The 23,307-nt window shown below is 38.7% G+C and overlaps 3 protein-coding genes across 5 annotated transcripts in view; 2 read left to right on the forward strand and 1 right to left on the reverse strand.

The window, feature by feature from the left end:
- Positions 1–6,126, forward strand: part of srrm4 (serine/arginine repetitive matrix 4) — a 57,031-nt gene extending 50,905 nt beyond the window's left edge. For both annotated transcript variants that reach the window (XM_017427884.3, XM_017427883.3), the window contains exon 13: positions 593–6,126. In XM_017427884.3, the coding sequence (XP_017283373.1) occupies positions 593–833 (241 nt within the window). In that variant the 3' untranslated portion in view covers positions 834–6,126. The remainder of the gene's footprint in view (positions 1–592) is intronic.
- A 606-nt stretch (positions 6,127–6,732) lies between these two features.
- Positions 6,733–19,511, forward strand: hspb8 (heat shock protein b8). Its single transcript, XM_017427754.3, has 3 exons — positions 6,733–7,382; positions 11,470–11,533; positions 17,628–19,511. Exons 1-3 carry the CDS (start codon positions 6,956–6,958, stop codon positions 17,791–17,793), a joined length of 657 nt encoding a protein of 218 aa, XP_017283243.1. The 5' UTR covers positions 6,733–6,955; the 3' UTR covers positions 17,794–19,511.
- Positions 19,512–20,232: 721 nt separating this feature from the next.
- On the reverse strand, positions 20,233–23,045 carry si:dkey-1k23.3 (heat shock protein beta-1). Of its 2 annotated transcripts, XM_017427800.2 has the most exons (5): positions 22,847–23,042; positions 22,526–22,774; positions 22,165–22,228; positions 21,917–22,037; positions 20,233–20,788 (listed from the first exon to the last, which is right to left on the reverse strand). In XM_017427800.2, exons 1-5 carry the CDS (start codon positions 22,878–22,880, stop codon positions 20,360–20,362), a joined length of 897 nt encoding a protein of 298 aa, XP_017283289.1. In that variant the 5' UTR covers positions 22,881–23,042; the 3' UTR covers positions 20,233–20,359. The 2 variants fall into 2 exon arrangements, with proteins under 2 accessions (XP_017283289.1, XP_017283288.1); XM_017427799.2 differs by having other exon boundaries at positions 22,526–23,045.
- Positions 23,046–23,307: the final 262 nt, after the last annotated feature.

Below are 23,307 nucleotides of genomic sequence, written 5' to 3' on the forward strand. Positions count from 1 at the left end.
GAGGAACAGATGGTGAAGAGACAGAAAAAGACTTTGTTTGTTTGTTTCTTGTTCTTTTTTTAACAGATGTGGCCTGTAGACACAGAGATTGTACTGTACATCCACAAGAAGACACTTAAAACAGATTTGTTTGTCTGTAGCTTTAGCAAAATATCTCATGAATCAGTGGACGAAGCTTAATGAAACTCTCAGGAAGGAATCATTAAATGTGCGCCTAACTTTTGGAGTCTACCCAATTCGAAATGGCCGCCACAGCTATGCAACATTAGCTAAAACAGAAACGGCTATAACTCAACTGGTTTTGCAGATATTGAGCTAAAATTTAGTGTGGTGGTAGCTGAGAGTTGTCCTCAACATATACTTAAAGTGCCAACAGGTCTCTCGAAGTCTTGCAATATCACATGAGATGGCAACGCCTTGTTAATTACAAAGCTTGACTAAAAGGGCTGTAACTTGCTTTTTCTAAAATATGCACAATGTTTGAAACAGTGTTAACTTTTTGTTTTAAACCTGTCAGAATTATAAATATTTACCATACCTCCAGTGCATGCTTTATTCCTTTGTCCTTTACTTGTCCTTTGAATCTTCCCAGTGCCCGAAAGCGACCCATCCCTTACTTCCGGCCCAGCCCTTCCTCCAGCAGCCGCTCCACCAGCGTGTCGTCGTGGAGCAGCCTCTTCACACGCAGCCACAGCCGTAGCCGCAGCCGAAGCCACAGCTACTCTTCCTACAGGAGCTACAGCCGCAGCTCGTCGTGGAACTCCATCTTTGGGTCCCACAGTCGCAGCCGGAGTCGCAGTTCCCTAAGAAAACGAAAGAAAGCCAGACAATAATGTGTCTGAGTAAGAGAACTGGTGTGGTTTTTTTGTTGTTTTCGGATGGAAGCGTGGACAGCAGCTGTCAGAGCAGTTCACCGTGAGCATCTTTAGGATCCACTTTGTTGCCTGAATGGAAACGTTCCAGCATCTTTCATCGAGACAGTTCTGTTCCTTCAGCCCACGCAGACAACAGAAGACTGGATGTCATTTTGTTTGTTTGCTTTTGTCCTTGCGTGGCATCATCTCGCATCAGTGCTCACAACAAGCTGAGTCTGTTCGTCTCTTAGAGCCTGATCATGAAAAAAGAAACATCTCTGTATTTCTTCAGCTAGTGTCCTTGTTTTATTAAAAAATCCTGAATGCCTACACTCATCCCTTTAAATTACCCCTATTAATTATCCCTTAATGTTTAAAATCTATTTAATATTTGATTATTGCTGGTGCCTAAAGTGGCCAAACAAGAGATCAAAGAAGACTGAAATTACTTCATTTCCTATTTGATTTTCACTCCTAGCATACAATATCCATCCATCCATTTTCTTAACCCTCCTGAAGCCCTTCTAACTGAAGAGAGGAAGAGAAGCCTTTGTAACTTCGGGTCAATTTGACCCAAAGGCACAGGAGGGTTAACCTGCTTTTTCTTTTCCAGGTCACCAGCATACAGTATGTTTTCACTATATGCAAGTGCAGATCCATGACAGGAAATCAAACATTTACTGTCCTGCCCGACCCCGATTGAACACCAAAAGACAAAGTACTTGGGTAACATTTAGGCTGGTTGATCCCTGTGTTTACAGATGGCTTCACAGGGATCGTTATCAGGAACCAGAGAAAAGGCCTTTAGTTCTGATCTCAGCACTTCACAAGATGGAGAACAAACACGTTCCCTCAGCGTAGGTGGCCTGACGGCGAGTAAACTGCCTGTCAGCTTAAATGTCAAATTAATGTTTCCTCTGATCAAGAGGGAAACAATTTTCTGTCTGCAGTACAACAGGGGACGATCAAAACAAGAGCTTTATGGTGTCAAAGGAGGCATTTCCCCTAACAGCACACAGTGAGTCATGCGTTTGATTGATCTGTTTTGGGAAAAGGATGCTTTAAAGTAATAATGAATTATTGAACTGCTCAGCACTTAAATTATATTTTACTTCTGTTGGTGTTTTATTGAATAAATCTTTCATTTTTAGTTCAGTTTTTATTTGGAAGCTGTAGGTCTTTTGGCACCAAAATGTTAAAAATTAATCTAAAATGATGAACAACACTGATTCTCAATTCACTTTAATGATTTTTTTTCTTCTTTTTTTTTCTCACAACACTAGAAGAAAACCTATTAATGAACTATTTTTGAAATGTGCATTTGCAAACATATTTATTACTTATTTAATATTTATTGGTATACCTTTCTTCTCAGTAATGGTCAGTCTTTCTATGCAACTCTGTCAGTTTATAGTTTTTATGACACTTCTGTCGATGACGGGACTTTGCCATCAGACAGAAACAGATGTTCAGAAGAACAAACTTTTACTGTCTGAACTTTTGTAAAAGAAAAAATAATCTTATTTGGGTGTTTATTGATTTATTTGTTTTCTCATGTAGACCGTCATTCCCAGACAATTATTCAAACACCAGTGTTTTTTTATTTTTCTTTCCAAAGGTCGAGGGGTAGGGAGGGGGTGTCATTGACAGCAAACCAAAATGCCTTGGGACTCAGCTGAACAGTGAAAAGGAGCAATGAGATGTGATGTGAAGAGAAAATATACAGTCCAGTTCTTCCTGTACTGGATAAATTATTATGACTGGGCCAACAGGAGATGATTTTGATTATTCTGATTATTTTGACCCACTTTAGCCAAATTTTCCAGAGTTGGTGTTTTAAAACAATCATTTTTGCAAACTTTTACCGGACTGATGAAATAGTTTAGCTCCTAATAAGCTCCTAATAATGAAAATGTCCACCAGATAAAAACAGCATGAAATACTTTCACGAGTGAGTTCTGATAACAGCGACTTTTTGGGTTTCACTCACCTATTACAGTGTCTTAAAAAAGTATTCACACTACTTGAACTTTCCCACATATTGCCGCATTACAAGCACAAACTTTAAAGTATTTGACTGGGATTTTACGGGGCAGACCAACACAAAGTAGCACAAAACTTTGAAGTGGAAAGAAAATATGTGTTTTTGAGAACTTCTGCAAATACAAATCTGAAAATCTGTGGCATTCATTTGTATTCAGTTCCCCTGAATCAATACTCTGTAGAACAAGTTTAGCTGCAATTACAGCTGCGAGTCATTTGGAGTTTTTCTTTGCCAGCTTTGCGCATCTATTGACTGATGCTTTGCCCATTCTTCTTCGCAAATTATCTCCATCTCAGTTGGATTGGAAGGAGAACATCTGTGAGCAGCAGTTTTCCAGACTTGCCACAGATCCTCAGCTGGATTTAGGTCTGGACTTTGACCGGACTATTCTAGGAAATGAATACTTTTTATGCTGAATCGTTTCATTTTAGCTTTGGCTGGATGTTAACGTACGACTTTCTTTCAGCAAGGGCTTCTTTCTTGTCATTCTTCCTTAAAGGCCAGATTTGTGGACTGTGGGATTTTTTGCTGCTCCTCAGATTAATGCTCCTCTTGCAAGGCCAGATGATGGGTTGAACAGAGCTCTGTGAGATGTTCAAAGCTTGGGATATGGTTTTTCAACCCAATAACTTTATCCCTGACCTGTCTGGTGTGTTCCTTGGTCTTCATGATGCTGTTTGATCACTGATGTTCTGTAACAAACCTCTGAGGCCTTCACAGAACAGCTGGATTTATCCTGAGATTGAATTACACACAGATGAACCCTATTTACTAATTGACTTCTGAAGCGGTAACAATACAAAATGTGGGAAAGTTCAAGGGGTGTGAATACTTACACAAGATGCTGTAATATTATTATCACATATAAATACATGATAAAGTCCTCATTAAAAACACCGGCTGACATAAATGATGTAAAACCTAAATCAAAGTTGACTCTACCCAGGCAAAGCTGCTAAATTCTCCAGTTTTTAGAGCGCTCATTGTGATCACTATCCTGCCGTGAAGCTCATGTGCAAACAGAAACCCACAGAGAAAGTCTAAATTTCACTTTCCAGTTCAACATCATTCAGACCCTTTTCAACCAAGTATGCGAACACAACACAGTCAGATATATTTTACAACAAATAAAACACAACCAATATAGAGCTTGAGGAAGAAATTAACAACATTCCTAAAAAGGTTTCCCAATTTTGAAAATGCGACTCAGTCAGTTTAGCTAAACACTGAGATAAAAGAAGAAAAAAGCTAATCCAGCTCTCTTAATAAAATGAAATGAAATTCAAAATAACAACTTGTATATTGTTAATAATTTGCACAAAAAGTGCAAATGCTAACTGCTGAGTGCACTGGTTCTGTAGGTGAATTCAGTTAACTTCATATTGAGCCAGATTATTGTTTCCTGGAGCTTTAAGCAGCAGACCAGCTCTGAGAAAATAAGTGTTTTTTCCCCAAATTGTTACACTATTCCTTCAAAGTTAATTCTGAGGCCGCTCCAGCTCCAGAACAGCCTTTGCTAGTAATTAAGAGTCATATTTCTCAATGATTTCAGATCCTTCACCCTGTCTGTGTTGCTGCTCCGGGCCTGACAGACTGCTCTCTCTATGCACTCAACACTCTCAGCTTATTTCCCTAAATGTCAACTAAATTGGACAAATGAGGGAACTTATGGCACTGGAAGAGGAAAGAACTTTGCACAAAAAGTCATCCACACTACAAACTGGTGTAAATACCAGTGCTGTTTGTTTTCTAGGGGGGGGGGGAATCTGTGCAATCATGCTGATAGACTAAGATGGCCACCCAGGGCAGTGACCTCCCTCTCTCTGTTTGTTTATATCAGTTCCTGTGCTAATGGGATTTTGAACATGTAATTACTTTGTTGTAAATAGGCATCAGCACTGTATAAATGATATAAAATGTATGACTATTTTATGTGCAGACTGTGACTAAAGGCCTGTGGTGAATATTATGGATTCAAACCAATGAAGACGTTGATGTCGTTTCATTTGGGGTACTTTTAAAGTACCAATAACAGAGTCTCCGAGCAATAGTGTTCCAGTGGTTCATTGTTAAAGTATGCATTTCTACACCTGTTTTCAGTATGAACAAGCATAATGCAAAAGCATATATTTTTCATACTGCGTGTCAGTGTGAATGACATTGTAATAAAGTGTCACCTGGAAACTGAACCGTGCTCACAGGGAAAAGAAACAAAAAAACTCCTAAAACCAATTTTCCTTCTCACTGTGTTTTCAGAACAAGTTATAGTGAATTCAGCTAAAATGGGTAATCAGTTACAATCGGAGGACCATATCACTTTAAATTTATGTAGTTAATCACATTAAGGTATCTGTCACTACGACCCTGAAAACGTCTTTTATTTGAGCGGGGCAGAGAGTTAGGTGTTGCAGAGGAATAACATGAAAACTGGGCATAGCATAACCATTTTAATGCTTTTTTTTATTTGCAAAATGCAGTTTTAATGCTGAATCGCTTTGGTTGATGAATTGTTAAAGTAAAACCAAGCGAAACAGAGAGTAAAATGAGCTAAACAGTAGCTAAAAGCTAAAATTGGCAAAAGTATAGCTAAAAGCACAAATAGGAAATGCCGCATCTAAAAGCTAAAATTAACAAAACAGTAGCTAAAAACTAATATTAGCAAGACATCAGCTAACAGCGGAGTAAGAAGTCAAAAATAGAACTGATCTGCTGAAGCAGATTTCAGCGATAACTTGAAGCACTCAGAGCTCAAACCTCCACCAAGGCCTTCATAAAAAATAATCCAATCTGGATCAGCTGCTTCTTGAGACAACAATTTCATTAATTAATTATGTCATTAGTTTTTTTATAATCTTGTGAACAAACAAACCAACCAACAATTCCAAAAATATAACCTCCTTGTTGTAGGTAATAATTGTTTTGAAGGAACTGAAGAGATTTCAAATAGGACACTTTTAACAATCGAACTGAGCATTTAGATAAATGTATACTTAAACCAGCACAAAGTATGCAAAAGTAGATTTAGCATAAAAAGGTAAGGAAGAAATTAAACAGGAAAACAACAATATGAATGCTGAATCAACTAAAAATGGTGGATAAATGAACTTTACACGACCTTAAAAACATAACTAAATGCATTTTCAGTGTTTACATTTCAAATCCAGACAATTTCTTTATTTTTAAAGCTATTTTGGGGACTGGTTCATTTTAGCAGACACATTAACTTATAGCCATATTCTGCTGCAGCAGTTTAAAAGGTTTTCTTGTTTCTGTGGTCCATTTTAGCTGAATCCAGCTTATCTAAAGTCTTGCTCCCGATGAGCCGCTGCAGTGTGGCTTCATGTTTCAGGATCACAGAGCTGTCTCACTCAACACAAAGTTGACTCAGTCTGTTTGTTTTATTTGTCTTGTGACTTCAGTGACTTCAACCTGCAGCTCTGCGTTATTTTCTATTAAAACTCCTGTGACTCATCAAACAGGAGGAGAGGGGGGTGGGGGCCCCAGCTCTGCAGTGTGGGGCCTCTGTGGTAAAAAGTAGGCTGGTCCTCGGTCAGCTGTTGCGCCTCCGCTGGAAGAAATAATCTCACTGGCAAAACTTTTAAACTTTGCATAAAGTTGTGTAAATAAGTTAATCCAAATAAAAAGGTTTGCAATTCCACTTGGTTTAGAATATGTAATTATTTTCCTATAAAAGTGAAGCTTGAAACGTGTGGTTTCAGCCCCGGAGTTGATATTTTTTGCAGCGTGAACGCTGTCCAGGTCCTGCCAGCACTTTCTCGTCACTGACAGAACCCCCCCTCAGCTGGGAGGTCTAGCCCGGTATAAAACCACAACCAGAAGGAGCCAGTTCGCGTCAAACTTTTAGAGGCTCGGAGTTCCTTCGGGAGTTTGACAGATCAGCAGGTGTTTGCGTAACGGCCATGCGCTTCGGCCAAAAGGCGTAAAGTTACCACAAAGAGAGATATAGGTCCCGAAATATCTATAAGGGAAGGTTTATCTGCAGGATTCGAGTGGCCTTTTGGTTGAAGAAGTTTTCTGGCTCCGAACCCGGCTGGAGATGGCAGAGGGCGACTTTTACACGACGGGGAACCGGCAGCGGTTTCCCAGAGATCCGTTTGGAGAATCTCCGTTCCGGGACCAGTCTCCGTTCCGGGACCAGCTTCCATCTCGGTTTATGAACGATGACTTTGGGATGCCGCACTTCCCCGACGACCTGGAGCTGGACTGGCCCGGGTGGGCTCGGCCGGGCCGGCTCAGCACGCGCCTCGGCACGTCGCCCTTTGGCGGCGCTTTGCTCACAGGTTTCCCAGCGCGTCATTCCACGGGAGGCCCCGCGCTGTACACCAGCAGGTACGGAGAGCCGCCCTCACGGAGCCCCCCCGCCACCTCCGGGGGGGAGCCCTGGAAGGTGTGCGTGAACGTGCACAGCTTCAGACCAGAGGAGCTGAACGTCAAGACCAGGGACGGGTTCGTGGAGGTGTCAGGTGAGATGAAGGCGAGATCAGTGAGCAAAGTGTCAGAATCACTCTGAATCAGGTCTGTGGGACTTCAAGGAGATCAACTTTTTATTAGTAGGCTGTGGTATTTATATTTGATGTCTGAAGGTCAAACCAGAATAATTTGAATCTGAACTATTTGTTGTTGTTTTGTTTCTGAAGTTTGGCTCAGATGGAATTTATTCAGCAAAACAAGGAAAATTCCAAACAAAATTGACATAAATGATTTGATTTTAAGTAAAAATCGTAATTTTTGAAGTAATTTTGTGAAACTTTTCTTCATCTCTGCAGCATCAACACCGAGGTCATTGCTTCTGTGCTCTTTATGAGGAGCTGGGCAAAAAAAAGAGAATAAAAACTTTTTTTTTTTTTTTTTCCAGGGAACACAAACTGTACCTAGGTGCCTATTACTGTGGAAATCAGTGGCACTAATTAAACATTATTAAGCATTTGTTAATTGCTATTCCGCCTGACCTACTTCTATGATTAATAGACCATTCACTATGAATTTTCCTGAAACAATCTAATTTCTGTCTGTTAATAGTAAACAAAGAGGCCGATGGTTATTAACTATGAGCTCAATAGGAGCCTTATAAGGCAGGAAGAGTTTTTCTTTCTTAATGACTTCTAGAAAATATGGCCTAGTTTTATTTAACAAAAAAGCCAAACTACAAGAGTTATGAAGGCCCCAAACAATAATGAATCAGCTCTTTCTAACCCAGAACATTCTGAAGGGAGGATCAGCTCAAAGCTAGTAGTAGTTTATTAGATACACAAGACTCTGAAATATAAAAATATAGATCTTTTTCTGGACTGTATAGTTTTGGAACTAGATATTTCTTCAAAGAACATTCATTATATAGAACAAGAAGACTGTCCTTTAGTCCTGTGGATGAAAAAGGAAAATTCTAGTGTGCTGTTTGATGACTAATTTAATAAATGCAATAATAACGTCATTGTTTCTGACATAGAATAATAACAAAACTTGTTTTTCAATCAACCTATTTACAGTCCATCACTCAGCTGCAGAAACTGTCCATTATTCGACTTTACAAACTGTAAAAAATATGTTTTTTACGTCTTTTTTAAAAAAAGGGAACTGATGTGATTAATAAGTGTTGAACTATGAACTACTGATGAATAAGCTTTGAGCAAAACCTCCCATCAGAATGGGGAACATGTTCTGAGTTAGAAAGAGCAAATTCATTAGCAGTTAGGTGTTTTGTTTAAAAAAAAAAGCCCATATTATTGAGGCGTTATTAAGGCAGAGAAAACGATTATTATGTGCCTAGATTATAAGGCACACACTGAGCAGAGCTTATTAAAGCTCATATGCAACAGCGTCTGTGTTTACTATTAAAAGGTTAACTTAGATTATTAAAAAATTACAAATTAATTGTTTTATTCTTTGCAGAGTTAGGCAGTTCAGAATAAGTAATTAATAAATGCTTAATATTGTTTAAGTAAGCGTTAATATGCCATTAATTTGCATGTTAACAAGCACTTAGTTTCTGTTCCCTGAAATGTTAGTTTTGTCTTTGTTGTATATTTAAACACTTCATTGAAACCCTCAGGAGATTAGGCTAAAAAAAAGGTTGTTAGATGGAAACTTTTGTGCTTAAAAAAGCAGCATTTGACATAAGTCAGCAAAATAATGTGCATTTTTTAATCAAATCTTAAATAATAAACAAAAACATTCTGCTCAGAGGGGTTTTTATAAACATATAGTTGTTTGTTTTTCACCACAGACTCAAAATGCATATCTTTATATGAATCAAATCTTTAACAAGATAACGGTTTCTGTCACGGCCTGTTTTCTTACGTGGCTCCTTCAGTGCAGTGAAAATAGCCCCAACAGTATCACATGATCTCAGCTTTAGTCTTCAGTCCAGATATAAAAGAGCACAACAGGTTTTTGGAAAGTGGGACTCTGGCAGATCCTCAACCTCAATCACCTGTTCCAGATTCTTGGAGAATCGCTCCCTCGGTCGCTTATGAGCTCAATTTAGATTTAAGGCAAGGCCCGTGACGCCGGTCTCTGTGCACAATAAGACACGAAGCTCAACGTCACATGGATCGTTCTAGAACAGGCTCCTCTTTTGACCTAGAAGGGCTCCTGCAGATTTTGTCAGCGATTACTGGAGTGAGCTGTGGAAACTTCTTCCTCCCGTCGACGCTTTAAAAAGACAGACGAATTCCAGGGATACCCGGAGCTGAAAGGGGGCAGAGAGGACAGCTGCCTCCCCCCCTCACGCCATTCAGCTCAGGGTTTTTTATAAATACATTGTTGGTATGCCAGTTGGGTTATTCAGTCAGCGCCATGCTGGGCCTGCCTGCCGCTTGACCTGCTCTAAAAGAGGAGCAGGAAAACCAATAAAATCCTGTTTAATGTGTACTCGAAGGAGCAAATCTTTAACACACAAGCATGTTCAGAGCTCACTCAGAGAGACCAATGATAAGCTGGAGGTTGTTAACATAAATCAGAATAAGGACAGGTGTTTCACTTCATGTCGCACGCAGGTATTACAAAGTGCTCTCTGAGGCTGACACGTTTCCAAGTTGATGATTAAATTAACACCAACCAGCCGAAACAAAAATATGAAACTGAAAGTGCTTGAAAGCTTTTAGTCTGTTAATATGTTAGAGTGCTGTTTGTGTTCAGCTAATGTTTCTTAGCTGAGCAACACTCAGGCCTAAATGGTATTTAAATTCAAGGCCAAATTTTTTATGTAATCAAAAATAATGAGATGCATTTTTAAATTTAACATCTGAGAGTCAACAGGCTTTTGCAAAACGGATTTTTTTATAAAACAACTGGTAGAGGACATTGAGGATGTAACAAGGTGTGTTTCTGTTTATGAGAAAGAAGAATAAGTTTTTGTCTTCCGTTTTTATCGGCTCCACATGATAAACAAAGGGCAAACTAAGATCAGTTTATTTATAAATCTAAATTGTGCCTATTGCACACAACATTACTGCTTCTGCTCTGTACTGCTCTTTGTAAAGTAATGTTCAGGTGTTGAGTTTTGTCTCATTTTTAGCCATTTCAACTGTAGGAACAGTACGACGCTGACTATTTAACACTGTGGAATACCTTGAAACCGGCCAGTGCCTATGAGTAACCCATGTTCTCTGCTTGAAGAATGATGTGGTTCTTTAACTTTAATCTTTTAGGTTATCTGCATTGGAGCACAGAACATGTTGTTGTCCTTTCATTGAAAAAAAAACAAAACATATTTTATGTGCGAATAACCAATACCTCAAGCCTTTGTGGTTGCATCTTAAATGGTGAATTTAGACACCACCCTGCTCCACGACAGAGTACAAGACATCTGGAATTTGATATCCGTGCAGTAAGAGGGGCGGGGCAGGACCTTGTTGGATGACTCTCTCTGGCGATGAGTTTTACATCCGAAGTCATGTTCATGTCTTCATAATAATCTCATGACCTCATCGATGATCATAACTTTCTCCTCTGCAGAGCCTCGATCTCTGCTAGAGTTCAGCACTTTCAGCAGGCGGAGACGTCATGCAGGGGGTGGCGGTGTGGGTGGGTGTATAAGGTATTACATGTCTGTGCCTGGAGTACACAATGAGGTCGAGCGGAGCAGCAGGCCACTCTCCTGGTGGCTGCGCTGACATTTAGCCTTCCAGGAGCAGCTGCTACCCAGCTCAACCAATATGCTGGTCATAATCAGCAAGGGAGGGGCTTTCCGGGACTGCATGTTCCTCATAGCTGCAGAACTGCATGTTTCTGCGAGGGAGTCATTCTTAGAATCAATTTACAGATGATGGAAGTGATGTGGTTCGCCCAGAGCTGAAGCACTGCAGAGATTGAGCAATGGAAACAGAGTGTGCCGAGTGAAATGTGCTCCGAGCTCCATTCCATCCCGTCAGCAGCTCCTTCACTGAGGTCCATGTATGAGATTTAAACAGTACCATGTGTTGGACTTTCACTGTATGGCATGAGGCATTGCCTAATTATTGCACACTCATAACATCTTTAATCATGTAAGCTTGCTCAACTTGTTTTTTTTGTTTGTTTTGTTTTGTTTTTTTGTTTTTCCCCAAACAGGAAAACATGAAGAGAAACAAGAGGAGGGAGGCATCGTGACAAAGAATTTCACAAAGAAGATCCAGTGAGTATACCTGTCAACTGGTTACCTTTAACAATAGCTTCACTCTTTATATGTTCATGGACATTTTCAACAAAAAAAATAGGTTTTTATTTGCACATATTTCAAAACTAATGAATTATAATTATCAAGCTTTGATTTTTTTTCCTTCATTGTGATATAAGCTCCATTCAGTGGAGAGCCACTTATTGGCCCATCATGATCTGTAGACTGGTTTTCTTTATCAGCTAACAGAAAAATGACCAGTTTTGGGAGATAAAGCTTGTGAATTACAGCAGTGTATCTGTAATATGGGTGGGGTCATAATCTGTTTTTTGATGCATCGTGATACAGACATTAATGATTCAGAATCTGTTTTAAAATGTCAAACATTGACTAATATGTACTGTTAATAACATCATGAGAAACACAAAAGGCTGAACGCTGAAGTGCAGAACTGCAGCACTCAAACAGTTTAAGGCGTGTACACAAAAACAGAGATACAACCAAGAAGCAACAAGCAGGTTATGACGTGAGCAATAAATAATCTGCACGGCCTAGAGTAGTTTTCCAAACTGTGGACATGAAAATACGTCATGATTTTTAAAAACTAGTCATGCAAAACTGGCCACTGGTTGCTTGCACTCAGAGTTCAGTGAGACTGCATCTGAAGATTTTCTTGTTTTCTCACAATTTTAAGACACCAGCGATGCTCCAACAGATGCAGCCCATTGAGATACTGCCTTATATTGCACCCTTTGGAGCCATAAGAGCCATAATAATCCTATATTAAAGATATACTAACACAGACATTCATACAGCCCAGAAACAAAGTTGTGGGAACACTAAAGAAAGCAGGTCAGACGTCTTTAACATGTGATGCATGGACATCCATGGCCACAGACTTTTATATCACTGTAGTCATAATTTTGACTCCTTTTGTTCATTTAGTTCCCATAATCTTCTTTAAATGGAAGCATTTTTTTTACTGCAGTGCAGAGCAAAATATTTTGTTTCCTTTATGCCTGAGAGATTCTATGCTTTGGATTTTGCTTGAAGTATGATTATGGATGTACCCAAGATGCATCCATAATTGTTTATAATTGGATTGCAGCCCTTAAATTGTAATGAAATCAAATTGTTAGACGCCTAAAGGTCTCCAACCTTAATCTGTATGTGAGCCAGTGAGTTAAAGACAGAATATTTGGTTTAGGTTTCCCCAGCTCTTTGCATCTTACTGAGAAGTTAATAAAACCTGGTGCATACACAAGATAAGAACACGTTAAATTTTTTGGTGTGGATTCCATCACTTTCTCGAAAATTGTAAAATATGACATTGACCTTAGAAGGGCGTGCGCTGTCAGTTCGTCCTTGCAGTTGAATACTGAAGAGATTTACCTCGTCTTTGCCGGTGAGGTGAAAAATTACTCTGACTGATCCAAACACGCACAAGGAGCTTTGTGTTACATTAATGGATCCCAAGAGAATTCACTTTATTGTCACTTAAGGATTCCTTTCAAAGCTAAAATGCAGGATTCTATATTTATTCTATATTCAGCTTGTACTCAAAAGCATACTGCCCTTTTACAGACTTTATATGAGCAACATTTAAAGCTTTTTAGGAAACTATTCTTTGCAGCTTCAGTTTCACCAAATTACAGCAGACAGAGAGAGCATGAGCAATATTTGCTACCAAAGTCAGACTGAAGTCCCTATAAGGTGCTTTCTACACTGATAAGTTTCAGGAGGCTGCTGATGGTTATGGGGCCTGAGTTTCCCATAATGGACAGCAATCCTCTGAGGGCTTTTTTCTCTGGTTGCATTTGCACCGTTGATAGAATATGATGACGACTCTAAATCACATTGCAATTCCTCTGTTGGATGTAGGCTCAATAAACCCAAGATTTCACTCTGGGTCCATTCCTCCCCTGAAAGTGAAATAAAATGTTAAAAGGTTGAACCCAGTGAGTCTGCAGTCACTAACTGATGGCAAAAAGCATCTGCTCGTTCCTTCGGAAATGAAGCCATTATGTTCATTTGCTGTCAGATGGATGAAAAGCAGTGCATTCCTGAAGGTGTCTTTGGAGTCACAAATGATTTTAAAGAGAGTTGTGTGTAATTTAAAGGTTTCAGATCTATGCATCCTCCAGTTTTGTTTTGTTTTTTAAGAAAATACAAAGGCGACACTGATCTTAAGTGGGACTAAATCATAGTTTTTGCAATTTTTTTCAAGTTTAAACACACAATCCAATGAGAATAATTTCACAAACAGCACTAAAGTATGTCATATTTATCTGAAATTAAGCTTATTTTGTTCCTGTCTGTGAGCATTTATCTCAACCAATGCTATAGACACTTTGCAGTAAATTGCATGGATGTCTTATTTAATGAAACTAATAACCTTAATCTGCTCATTTTTATTTGGGAGTCTTGGCTGGTAAACATTGATGTCAGGCCTTATACAGTGGTTGTGTTGGTCTGTATGTCGGTATTTATTAGTAAATGGATGGATGGATGGATGGATGGATGGATGGATGGATGGATGGATGGATGGATGGATGGATGGATGGATGGATGGATGGATGGATGGATGGATGGATGGATGGATGGATGGATGGATGGATGGATGGATGGATGGATGGATGGATGGATGGTGCAACAAACTGATCACCTACAGTAGATGTGATCTGGATTTTGCTCAAACAGGTAGTTTAACTCTAAATAAGGGCAACAGCAAAACATATTTTTGACATCAAAAATAAAGAATCTGAAAAGCAAGTGCAGTTTGGTGACTTTGATGGCATGATCGATGAATATCACCACTTTAGTTCCACTTCACTGAGGTCTCATGTTTTTGGTATTCCCATAAATAACAAAGTGTACCTGCAGCAGACACCACTTAAATCAGAAGCGTCTTCCTGAAAATATTATTGCTGGAACAGAGACATTTCCACAGCCAGCCTTTTTTTCCCCACCTCAACCTTTTTAATTGGACAGTGAGAAGACTTCAAACACCTTTGCTAATCTCTGGTGTGAATCGGGCTCGTCAGTCAAGTTCTGCTAATTTCCTGTTGGCTAATTAGAAAGCAGGTGCCCTGCAGCCCCGCAGTCTTCATTTAAAATGCAACTTAATTGGAAAGTCGTCAGATCAGGGCTGCACTCCCTAGTGAATAAAAACTTTAAGTCAGTGACAGGATGGATGTTCAGAGGGTGAAGGCAGGGATGTGGGGGACAGTAACAGGTCATACTGTTTATAAATACCTGCCCCCGATACACAAATCTGCCAGCTAGAACATTTACAGTACAGATACAGATAGCATGGGAACCATTTTATCCCGTTCTATGGCTGAGAATAGTTTTTTTTTCTAGCCTGCAACAACTATTAGTTTGTTGCTTTTTGTATTTGTGCAAAGCAAGAAATTTATTATTTATGAATCACTTTTAAGAAATAAAAAGTCCTACTTAAAACTTGAAAAAATGCATTGAAGACAAACTGATTTGAAAATTGCTTACTAAGGGTTTAGCATAAAAATGTTTTCTTAAGTGGACTAAAATCAATTTAATTAGGGCTTTAAACAAAAGCAATGCCCTGATGACGAAGCACTTTCAGAATTTAGAATAAATCACGTTTGATTCGAAGTTTATGGTTGGATGTGTCTGTGGAGCTTTTAGTTCTAAACAAGCCCAAAAAAAAAAGTCAGTTATTAACCAAAGCTGTTCAGTTCTGAGGGCAAAGGTAACATTTGAACCTCACACATCATTTACTGCGTTTGTCTGTGAAGTGTCAGTGTTCGTCACGACATAAACTCACGTTCTGACTCTTTGTTTATTCTCAAAGGATACATGACGCTGATAGACTGTGAACCAGAGGTTACATGTTCTGCAAACACACACTCACACACACACATACCATGACCGTTCTCATTCTCGTCTCTCTGTGCTTTTCAATCTCTGCAAAACAAAAAGCATACTGGACAGTTTTCTGGCAGCTGTACAAAATCAATTCCTGAGATAAACCGAACGCTTGCCAAAGCTAAATAAACCCCTCATACTGGACCGATAAGGTCCCACATAATGGACCCGTCGGACTGACCTGACTTTGTCAAAAGTAACAGATTTGTTTTGCTAAAACGGACTTATTGATGGAAGACGAGAGTGCAGTTTATTTTTCATTAATACAGGCTCACACCAACGTTAATTACACACATTCATTTTTTTTTTCTTTACTTAAATGACTGAATTTTGTTACAGAAAAGAATAAATTGTATTTTTTATGCTAAATAATAATATTTGGATGGGTTTATTACGATATGAGTGATCTGCTTTGGGTCAGACCAAAATATATCAGCAGCTTTTTGACTGATTTTCAAAATACTGATGTTTAAACAGACACCCAGTGGATGATAAGACATGCTGACCATCGTTGTGTTAATATTATTGCTGTTATCATTAAACTGTCAGGAAGTTGTCATCTACAACTCATTAGAGGTACTCACTGCAACGTCACTAAGAGCAGTCAAAGAAAATCTTAAAGTAAAAAACAATTTTATTTGTAAACAGCTGCCACCTATCAGTTTGTTTTTGTTGACCTACAGAAACAGCCGAAGTCACTGAAAATAAATCAGGCGATGTGCATTTCTTCAAGGAATGCTAGGCCTTTAATAGTCTCCTAGCATTTAGCTCGAAGTTGTTTGTTTCTTGGACCTATCTCCATATTTTAATAAATATCAGCCCACTGCAGTTATTTTCTCTAATAAATTTGCAAACAGAGAAGAGATCACAGATACAGAGCGCTGCACCCACCTTGATCCAAACTTGTCTTCTGATCCTGAATCGTGTTTATTCAGTTCTGGTGTCAACCAGAACATTTGCAGTTTTTCTCTTTAACTCTGAATGTTTTTCTTTCGAGCTTTTGGGTCTCCATTTGTCCTCCGTCCTGACACCACGATGCCCTTGCTTGCCTCACTTTATCTTTCTAAACTTTTTGGAGCTGTTATGTTGGTGTTATTTTACCTAAAATGGATGTACAGAAACCTAACAGTTGGATAAAATATTGTTTGGATCACTGGATATAAATCACAGTTTTGTATTTTTGTTGAAGTGGACTATTAAACTCAGTAACTCAGTGATTCTCGGTACATGATGTGTGAATACAGAAATAGACGTGACGTGATGTCTCTGTTGGACTTCTTCTCCATGCTTCTTCGGTTCACATTGACTTTTATTTCACAAGGGGGTGGGAAGCAAGTCGAGGGTCTTCTCTAATTAAAAGAAGGGCAGAGCAGCTGCTTCCTCCTCTGAAATTCCTGATGGCAGTCTGCTGTTTATATTAACTCCCAAAACCACTTGGCTGCTCACACAGAAAACCTACAGTACCCATATTTGGCTGCACAGCTTTGACAAAGAACAGTTTGTGTCTGTGCATGAGCAAGTGCAGCAGCTTTTATAGAACTGTGATTCCAAAAAAGAGGTGTCTGAGGATTAAATTAGCTTTCTAAGACAAGTTTCTTTTATTTTGAATTCAAGACTTTAAGCTAACTTTGTCCTTAACGAGGCTGACAGTTAAATTGGATGGATTTTGCACAGCTGACGTTTTCTATCAGCGTGTTGTAACATGCATTAAATTCTTAAATCCAATTATCCAATTCTGTATTTAAAACTTCCTATATTAGATAAAACAGCTGTAGGTAATGAAAACACATCAAACAGTATTGGTGTCATGATTCGTTGTTTTGTGGGGGGTTTTTTGTTTTTTTTTGTTATTTCAGATTTAGTTTGTTTTATCTTTTGGATGCTTTCTTGTTGGTAGTAGCTGAGAGTAATTCACAGCTCATATCCTGAGCCTTATGAGACTGTGGATCACTCCGTCATTTATCAAGACAAGAAAATCTTAGTCTAAAACTGTGGAATGAAAGGCAATGGGAGATATGCATTCCTTCAAAAGATGCTAGGCCTTTTTTCTTATAAAATAATATAAGATTAAATGATAATAATTCAGCTGGAGGTAGTTTAAGAGTGTTAAAAGGTTTTGATAAAAGTAAACCTTTTTTGACTAAAATGCATTGAAACTGTCAAATGATGTGCTTCTTCTAAGTCTCCATTTTCTCTGCTTCATTAGGATCCCCACTGATGTGGACCCCCTGACGGTCTTTGCCTCCTTGTCACCTGAGGGCGTCCTCATCATCGAGGCTCGGCAGACGCCTCCGTATTACCTTTTTAGCACTGAAAGCTCCCAGGGTGGCGAAACGCAGGAGGTGGAGGCCCCGGAGGAACCTGCGGTCTGAACCAACACTCCCTAACAGAACACAGCATCCTGCACAGTCAGCCAGAAGTTCAACACGAAACATGTAGCCTTTTTTGAAGTTTGGGGATTAAAATCTTTTAAATTAATTTAGGACTGGCAAGTCCTTTTTAAACTTCCATGTTAAAGTTGCACAATGCAGTTCTTATACATCCTACCACTAATATGTAAACTATAATACTAAATACTCTTTTACTATTGTTGAAGAGCAACTGAAAGGTCATTAGCAAGTAATTTATTTTTCCTTTTTTTGTCCATTAACTGTCAGAAATTTGTCACACTTTCTGAAGTCTGCAGTTAAGCTTAGATTTTGTTGTAAATGAATCAAAAATGCAATATCAAAAAGATCCTTTAAGTCATAATTTTAAAAAGTGTCTCAAAATTGAAACTTAGCTAATAGGTATTTATAATATATTAAAATATATTTACATACAAGAACCATATTTTTAGATGTTACTTAAAGGTATTCATTACAAAGTATGAAATCAAACATAAAACAGGTTATCCTGAACTAAATCAAAAGATGCATTTAAAAGCGTTTACTCCAAAGGTTCTGCAGATACATTGAAGGTAATTCTTAAATGTGGGTCCACACTCAATGTAAACAAATAACTGAGCTGAATCCACTGAAAACTACACAAAATCTGCAGTCACTTCACCTACATTAGACTCACAAATCACAAATTTTGAAGATTTAGTTTCTTTAGGATTGTTTTTTTTTTCTTTTTTGGATCAATGTTCATGGCTTTTCAATGAGTACCTTTAAAGTTTAAGCTAAGTCAACTTTCTAAATAGTTACTCGTTTATTTTCAGTGCTAGTTCTGGTTTAATTTGAAATCAGATAGGGGCAGCTCTTTGCTACAAATGCAAACAAATGAATAGTGAAAATATACTAATAATAGAAATCAAGCAGTTTAAAATTACTACACTGTTGGCACTGAGTTAATTGTATGATAAATATTTGAAATTGACAACATTTCACAATATCTATTTTTTAGAGATGCTTTAAAAACATTTTGAACAAACAGAATCATAATTTGCTCGTGATTCTTTCCCACATAAAATGTTACTAACCCACCTTCGGTACATATGCTGGTATTCATTCAGCAGTTATTAACAGTTTATGCCTCCTTGAAGCAGATCTTTTTGCTGCGTTTTGACTATTCATTAGCAGTGTCCTTAATTAGCCGTGATTGTATAATCAGGAATTATAAATAGCCTAGCTTACTGATGACATTGTTTACAAATGCAAAACAGGGGAGGTGTTTAAATCAGGTTTTAAGCAAACAGATTGTTTCGTGCAGCTTGATGTATCAGAAGTCATTAAGCAGCATGTTAGAACATAGATTTTTATTAATATGAAACTCATTTAGTGGAACGGTAAATGATTTATCTAAAATATCAAATGTGCCTTTTGTTTATTTGTAGTCATTGACTATTTAAATTTCTTTTTAATGAAGATGTATCCAAAGGGTTTATACTTGTGTGCATTAATACTGTATTGTAAATATACTTTCATATGTGCCAAATTATTATAAGTATTAATCTGAAGTTGAACATCTTTTGCAATATGGGCGGCATTTTTTTATTTATGCATTTTAAAAAAAAGATGATTGCATGATTGCAAAAACATTTTTGTTTTGCTTTTTTTTCTGTTGATGTCTTTCTATTGAATAATGCAATAAAAATGTCTCGCCAATCTTTCAACGTGTCTTAATATCCGTTTTTTTTAAAAGTGCGCCACTCTCAGGCCCCGCTCCAGAGAGCCTGCGGTGTTATTGTTGGAGAACAGAAAGAGCTGGGCGGCAGCTCGTAGCGGAGGGCTTAGAGCTGGCTGTGCTGGCTGTGCTGGCTGCAGGATGGACCCGACTCACTGAGGCACTCTGAATGCAAGGGAAAATATTGGGGCAGTTCCATTTTTCCCCGTTGTGCAACGCAAAGAAACAATGTAATCTTCTCTGTGTGCTGGAATCAAAAGCGTGAATTTTCAAAAGTTTCCAGCTGGAGCTGCTCTGTTGAGAAGATAAAAGGACTTGCGTGGTTTTTGGCTTTGCAAAGACTGTCCAATGCGTTACGCTCTCATGAACTGCTGTATTTATTGCTATTAGATTATATGAGTGGACTCCACTTATGCTGTTGCTATGGTGACAGCCATATTGGAATTAAGCCTGTTTCTCCTTGGGCGAAGCATTTATGTAGAAGTGACAAAAGGCACAGCTGTACAAACATATAGAGTCTGATTAAAGATCATAAGAGCTTGACAGAAAATCACTTTTTTTTTTTTAAATGTTGCAATCATGTTGTTTTCAAGGTTAATTGTGGATGTTAATGGTGATAAACACTTGATAAACAGTTGCAAATTTACTCATAATTAACCAACAATTCATTTTGAGATTGTGAAAATAAATAGGAATACAATCCACATTTTTACACGCTGTTGCTTTATTGGCGCTCTAAAGACAGCACAGTTATACGGCTCTAGTAGCTACTGATTCTAATGCATCATAGAACTGGTCCAAGGCAAGCAATGCAGGATAATGTGCTTCTGTTTACTCTGTAGCTTCTTGCTTTATGTCAGCAGCCTCCAGCTCCAGGGTCTGGACATCACTCGGTGGGTTTGTGCCCAGCTCCTGCTCCTCAGGCTGGTTAAGCTCCTCATCTCCCACCTCCTTTACCTGGATCGCTCCATCATCCATGACCGGTTCTTTGTGTTCCAGCTGGTTGGATGTAACCGGGCCTTCCAGTCTTTCTAGGGGTTTCTGCTGCTCAGAAGATTTTTGCAGACTCTCTAAGCTTTCGTCCTCTGCAGACACTGAAGGAGGGGTCTCTTCTGCTGCTTTTTCTTGGGTCTCCTCATCTTCCTGCTCTGTCTCGGCTGTGATGCTGCTCGATTGGTCCTGATCACCATGAACCTCTGATTGTGACTCTTCCTCTTTGTCTTCTATTTTTACTTCTTGTTCTCCTTCCTCAGTCTCCACCTGCATTTATATTCAAAGAAACACAAATCAGTTTTCTTTGCCTCATTTTAATGGTAACATTTTAAAGAATAACTCACAAAAGAGACTGAATCATGGACAACCACTAAATATTCTCTAAAATTAGTCCTCAAAATAACTATTTCTTATTTCTAAAAAACTGATATAGTTTAGGGACTGTACAGTTTTGATCCTCAACCAATATTTGTACTAATACTGACAATAAATTTGCTTTTAAAAGGTGCCTATATCAGATCATACAGATGTTTCACATCTGACCAGTGACAGGTGTTTAACGTAGACTGGCTGAGCTCATTTCTATCGTCCATCATCATAAACGGTGGGCAATAAAGTAAGTGTCTGTCTTTGTGTGCATTTGTGTTCATTTGTCTGTCTGGTAGCAAAATATCTAATGAAACAGAAAATAATTATTGGTTGAACATATACAACTCATTAACTTTTGAATTCAACCCAACTCAAAATGGTTTCCACAACAATTGAACTCAGTCAACTGAACTAATATTGAGCTACAGTTTGGCATGATAGTAGCTGAGAGTTAGCCTCAACATATACATATACTCCAAGTGTTAGCAGACCTCATGAGATCTTTGTAAAACTGTGGCATGCAAGATGACAAGCCATTTGCATTCCTTCAAGGAATACTAGTTTCATTGTCTCTGCAGTTCAATTGTTAAACCAATAAAAAATGGCCCCATGTGACAATTCTGATCCCATACACACACTTTCTAATAATGACCCAGTTGGAAATTTCACCTAAATAACTAAGAAATGCTTTACCTGGTCTACATAAAAGGACTCAGGATAATGTGTCCATTTTGACTCCACTTGGTGTTTTTACAAAAGCCTAACCCGTATGGGTCTTACACACACTGAATAATCTCAGACAAGAAATGGCCTCAAACTCCTGTAACTTGACATTTTTGCACTAATCGGTATCTTTTAATTCTTACAATAAATGAACTGATTAGATTTTAATAAGGCTGCTATTTCTATTTTTTTTATTAAGCTAACCAATTACTGACTCAAAAGTTTCATTTAGCAAACAAACATATCAATGAATGGGTAAATGAGTAAACCAACATGATTCCCATATATTTTTGTTATTATCACCTTTATTGGAATGATGATGGCAGCAGGAGCAGAGGTTTCAGGAACCGGAGCTTCAATCGTCAAGATGCCATCGACAGAAAGTGTGGACGTGAGTTTGGTGACATCTACCTCAGTGGGAAGCCTGATAAGGAAACAGTTTAATTCATATCCTCACTAAGAAATGTGCAAATATTAAAACAGCATTTTAACATCTGGATACTTGGCTGCTTGACTTGTGTTTGTGATGGACCCAAACCGTCTTTTCGTACCTGTATTTTCTTGAGAAACATCTGGCAATAAATCCATGCTCATCAGGCCTCTCATCGTGCTTCCCTGGGGAAAGATTACCATTTAAAGGGGAGAAATGTGAGGACACAGAGAAACTACTCAACACAGAAATTAATTTATGTCACAGAGCTGTGATTTTAATTTCCCCAAGCACATTATTTAACAGCTTTTTCATTTCGAAACATTCAGCTTTTTTTTACCATCAGTGTTTAGTTTTGTATTTGGCTGTGAGAAAAGTGTATTTATAAAACTCTTTAACTATTGAGATTATAATACTAGATACGGTTTTTAATGCTTAATCAATCCCTGCTATCCCTGCTTGTTTAATTACCAAGGCCATACCTTGAACTTCCAGAAATCCACCTCTGGCTCTCAGAGAAATCTCAGAAGGACAGAAGTGGGCCACATCCATGTTGACTCGCCACTTCCTAATCTTCTGGCCGGGAGGATGCATTGACTCAGAAATAGATGGCACAAACAGAGGAGCCGGTACGATCCCCAGCCAGGAACAGGCAGCCAGACTCCTCTTGAACCAGTCCGCATTCATCCGCCGAGGATCCCCGGGGTCCAGGACAGGTGGCAGGCCAACATCTGGAACGAAAATCTGGCTAAACCGCCACCATTTTTTCAGTGGGTACCAAGGGACATCCCTCTTGTACTCACCACATAGCTCCTCCGTTTTAGCAGGCTCGCTCATATTTAAAGGAATATAAAAACAACAAACAGGAGCTCTAGCCAGAGAATAACTTGAAGACGTTTCGCTTTGGTCGGCTCACTGAAATCCTAGCAATCTTCCTAATGAAAAAGAAATTTTCCGAAGCTCAGTGAGGTGAGACAAAGCAATCTCCACGGGCCTTTATATAGTGCTTTGGTTTTGCTTCAGCTTTTAATAAACATCCCATGACAGGGGTGTGCAGGCATGGGGTGATGGGGGTGGAGAGCAGGCTCTGACCTCTCACTGTCCTGAAGACGACCGCAGGCTAATTATTTGTATTTATAGCTTTTAAATATGTGATGGCAAATAGCAGGAAGTTGACAGTGGCTGGTTTTTGTTTGAACTGTTCCATCTGTTGCCCAAAGATCATACCTCTCACATCCCAGTGAACTCCGTTCTGTCAGCGATG

The sequence above is a fragment of the Kryptolebias marmoratus genome, linkage group LG1 (assembly GCF_001649575.2).
Source record: "Kryptolebias marmoratus isolate JLee-2015 linkage group LG1, ASM164957v2, whole genome shotgun sequence".
Classification (NCBI taxonomy): domain Eukaryota; kingdom Metazoa; phylum Chordata; class Actinopteri; order Cyprinodontiformes; family Rivulidae; genus Kryptolebias; species Kryptolebias marmoratus.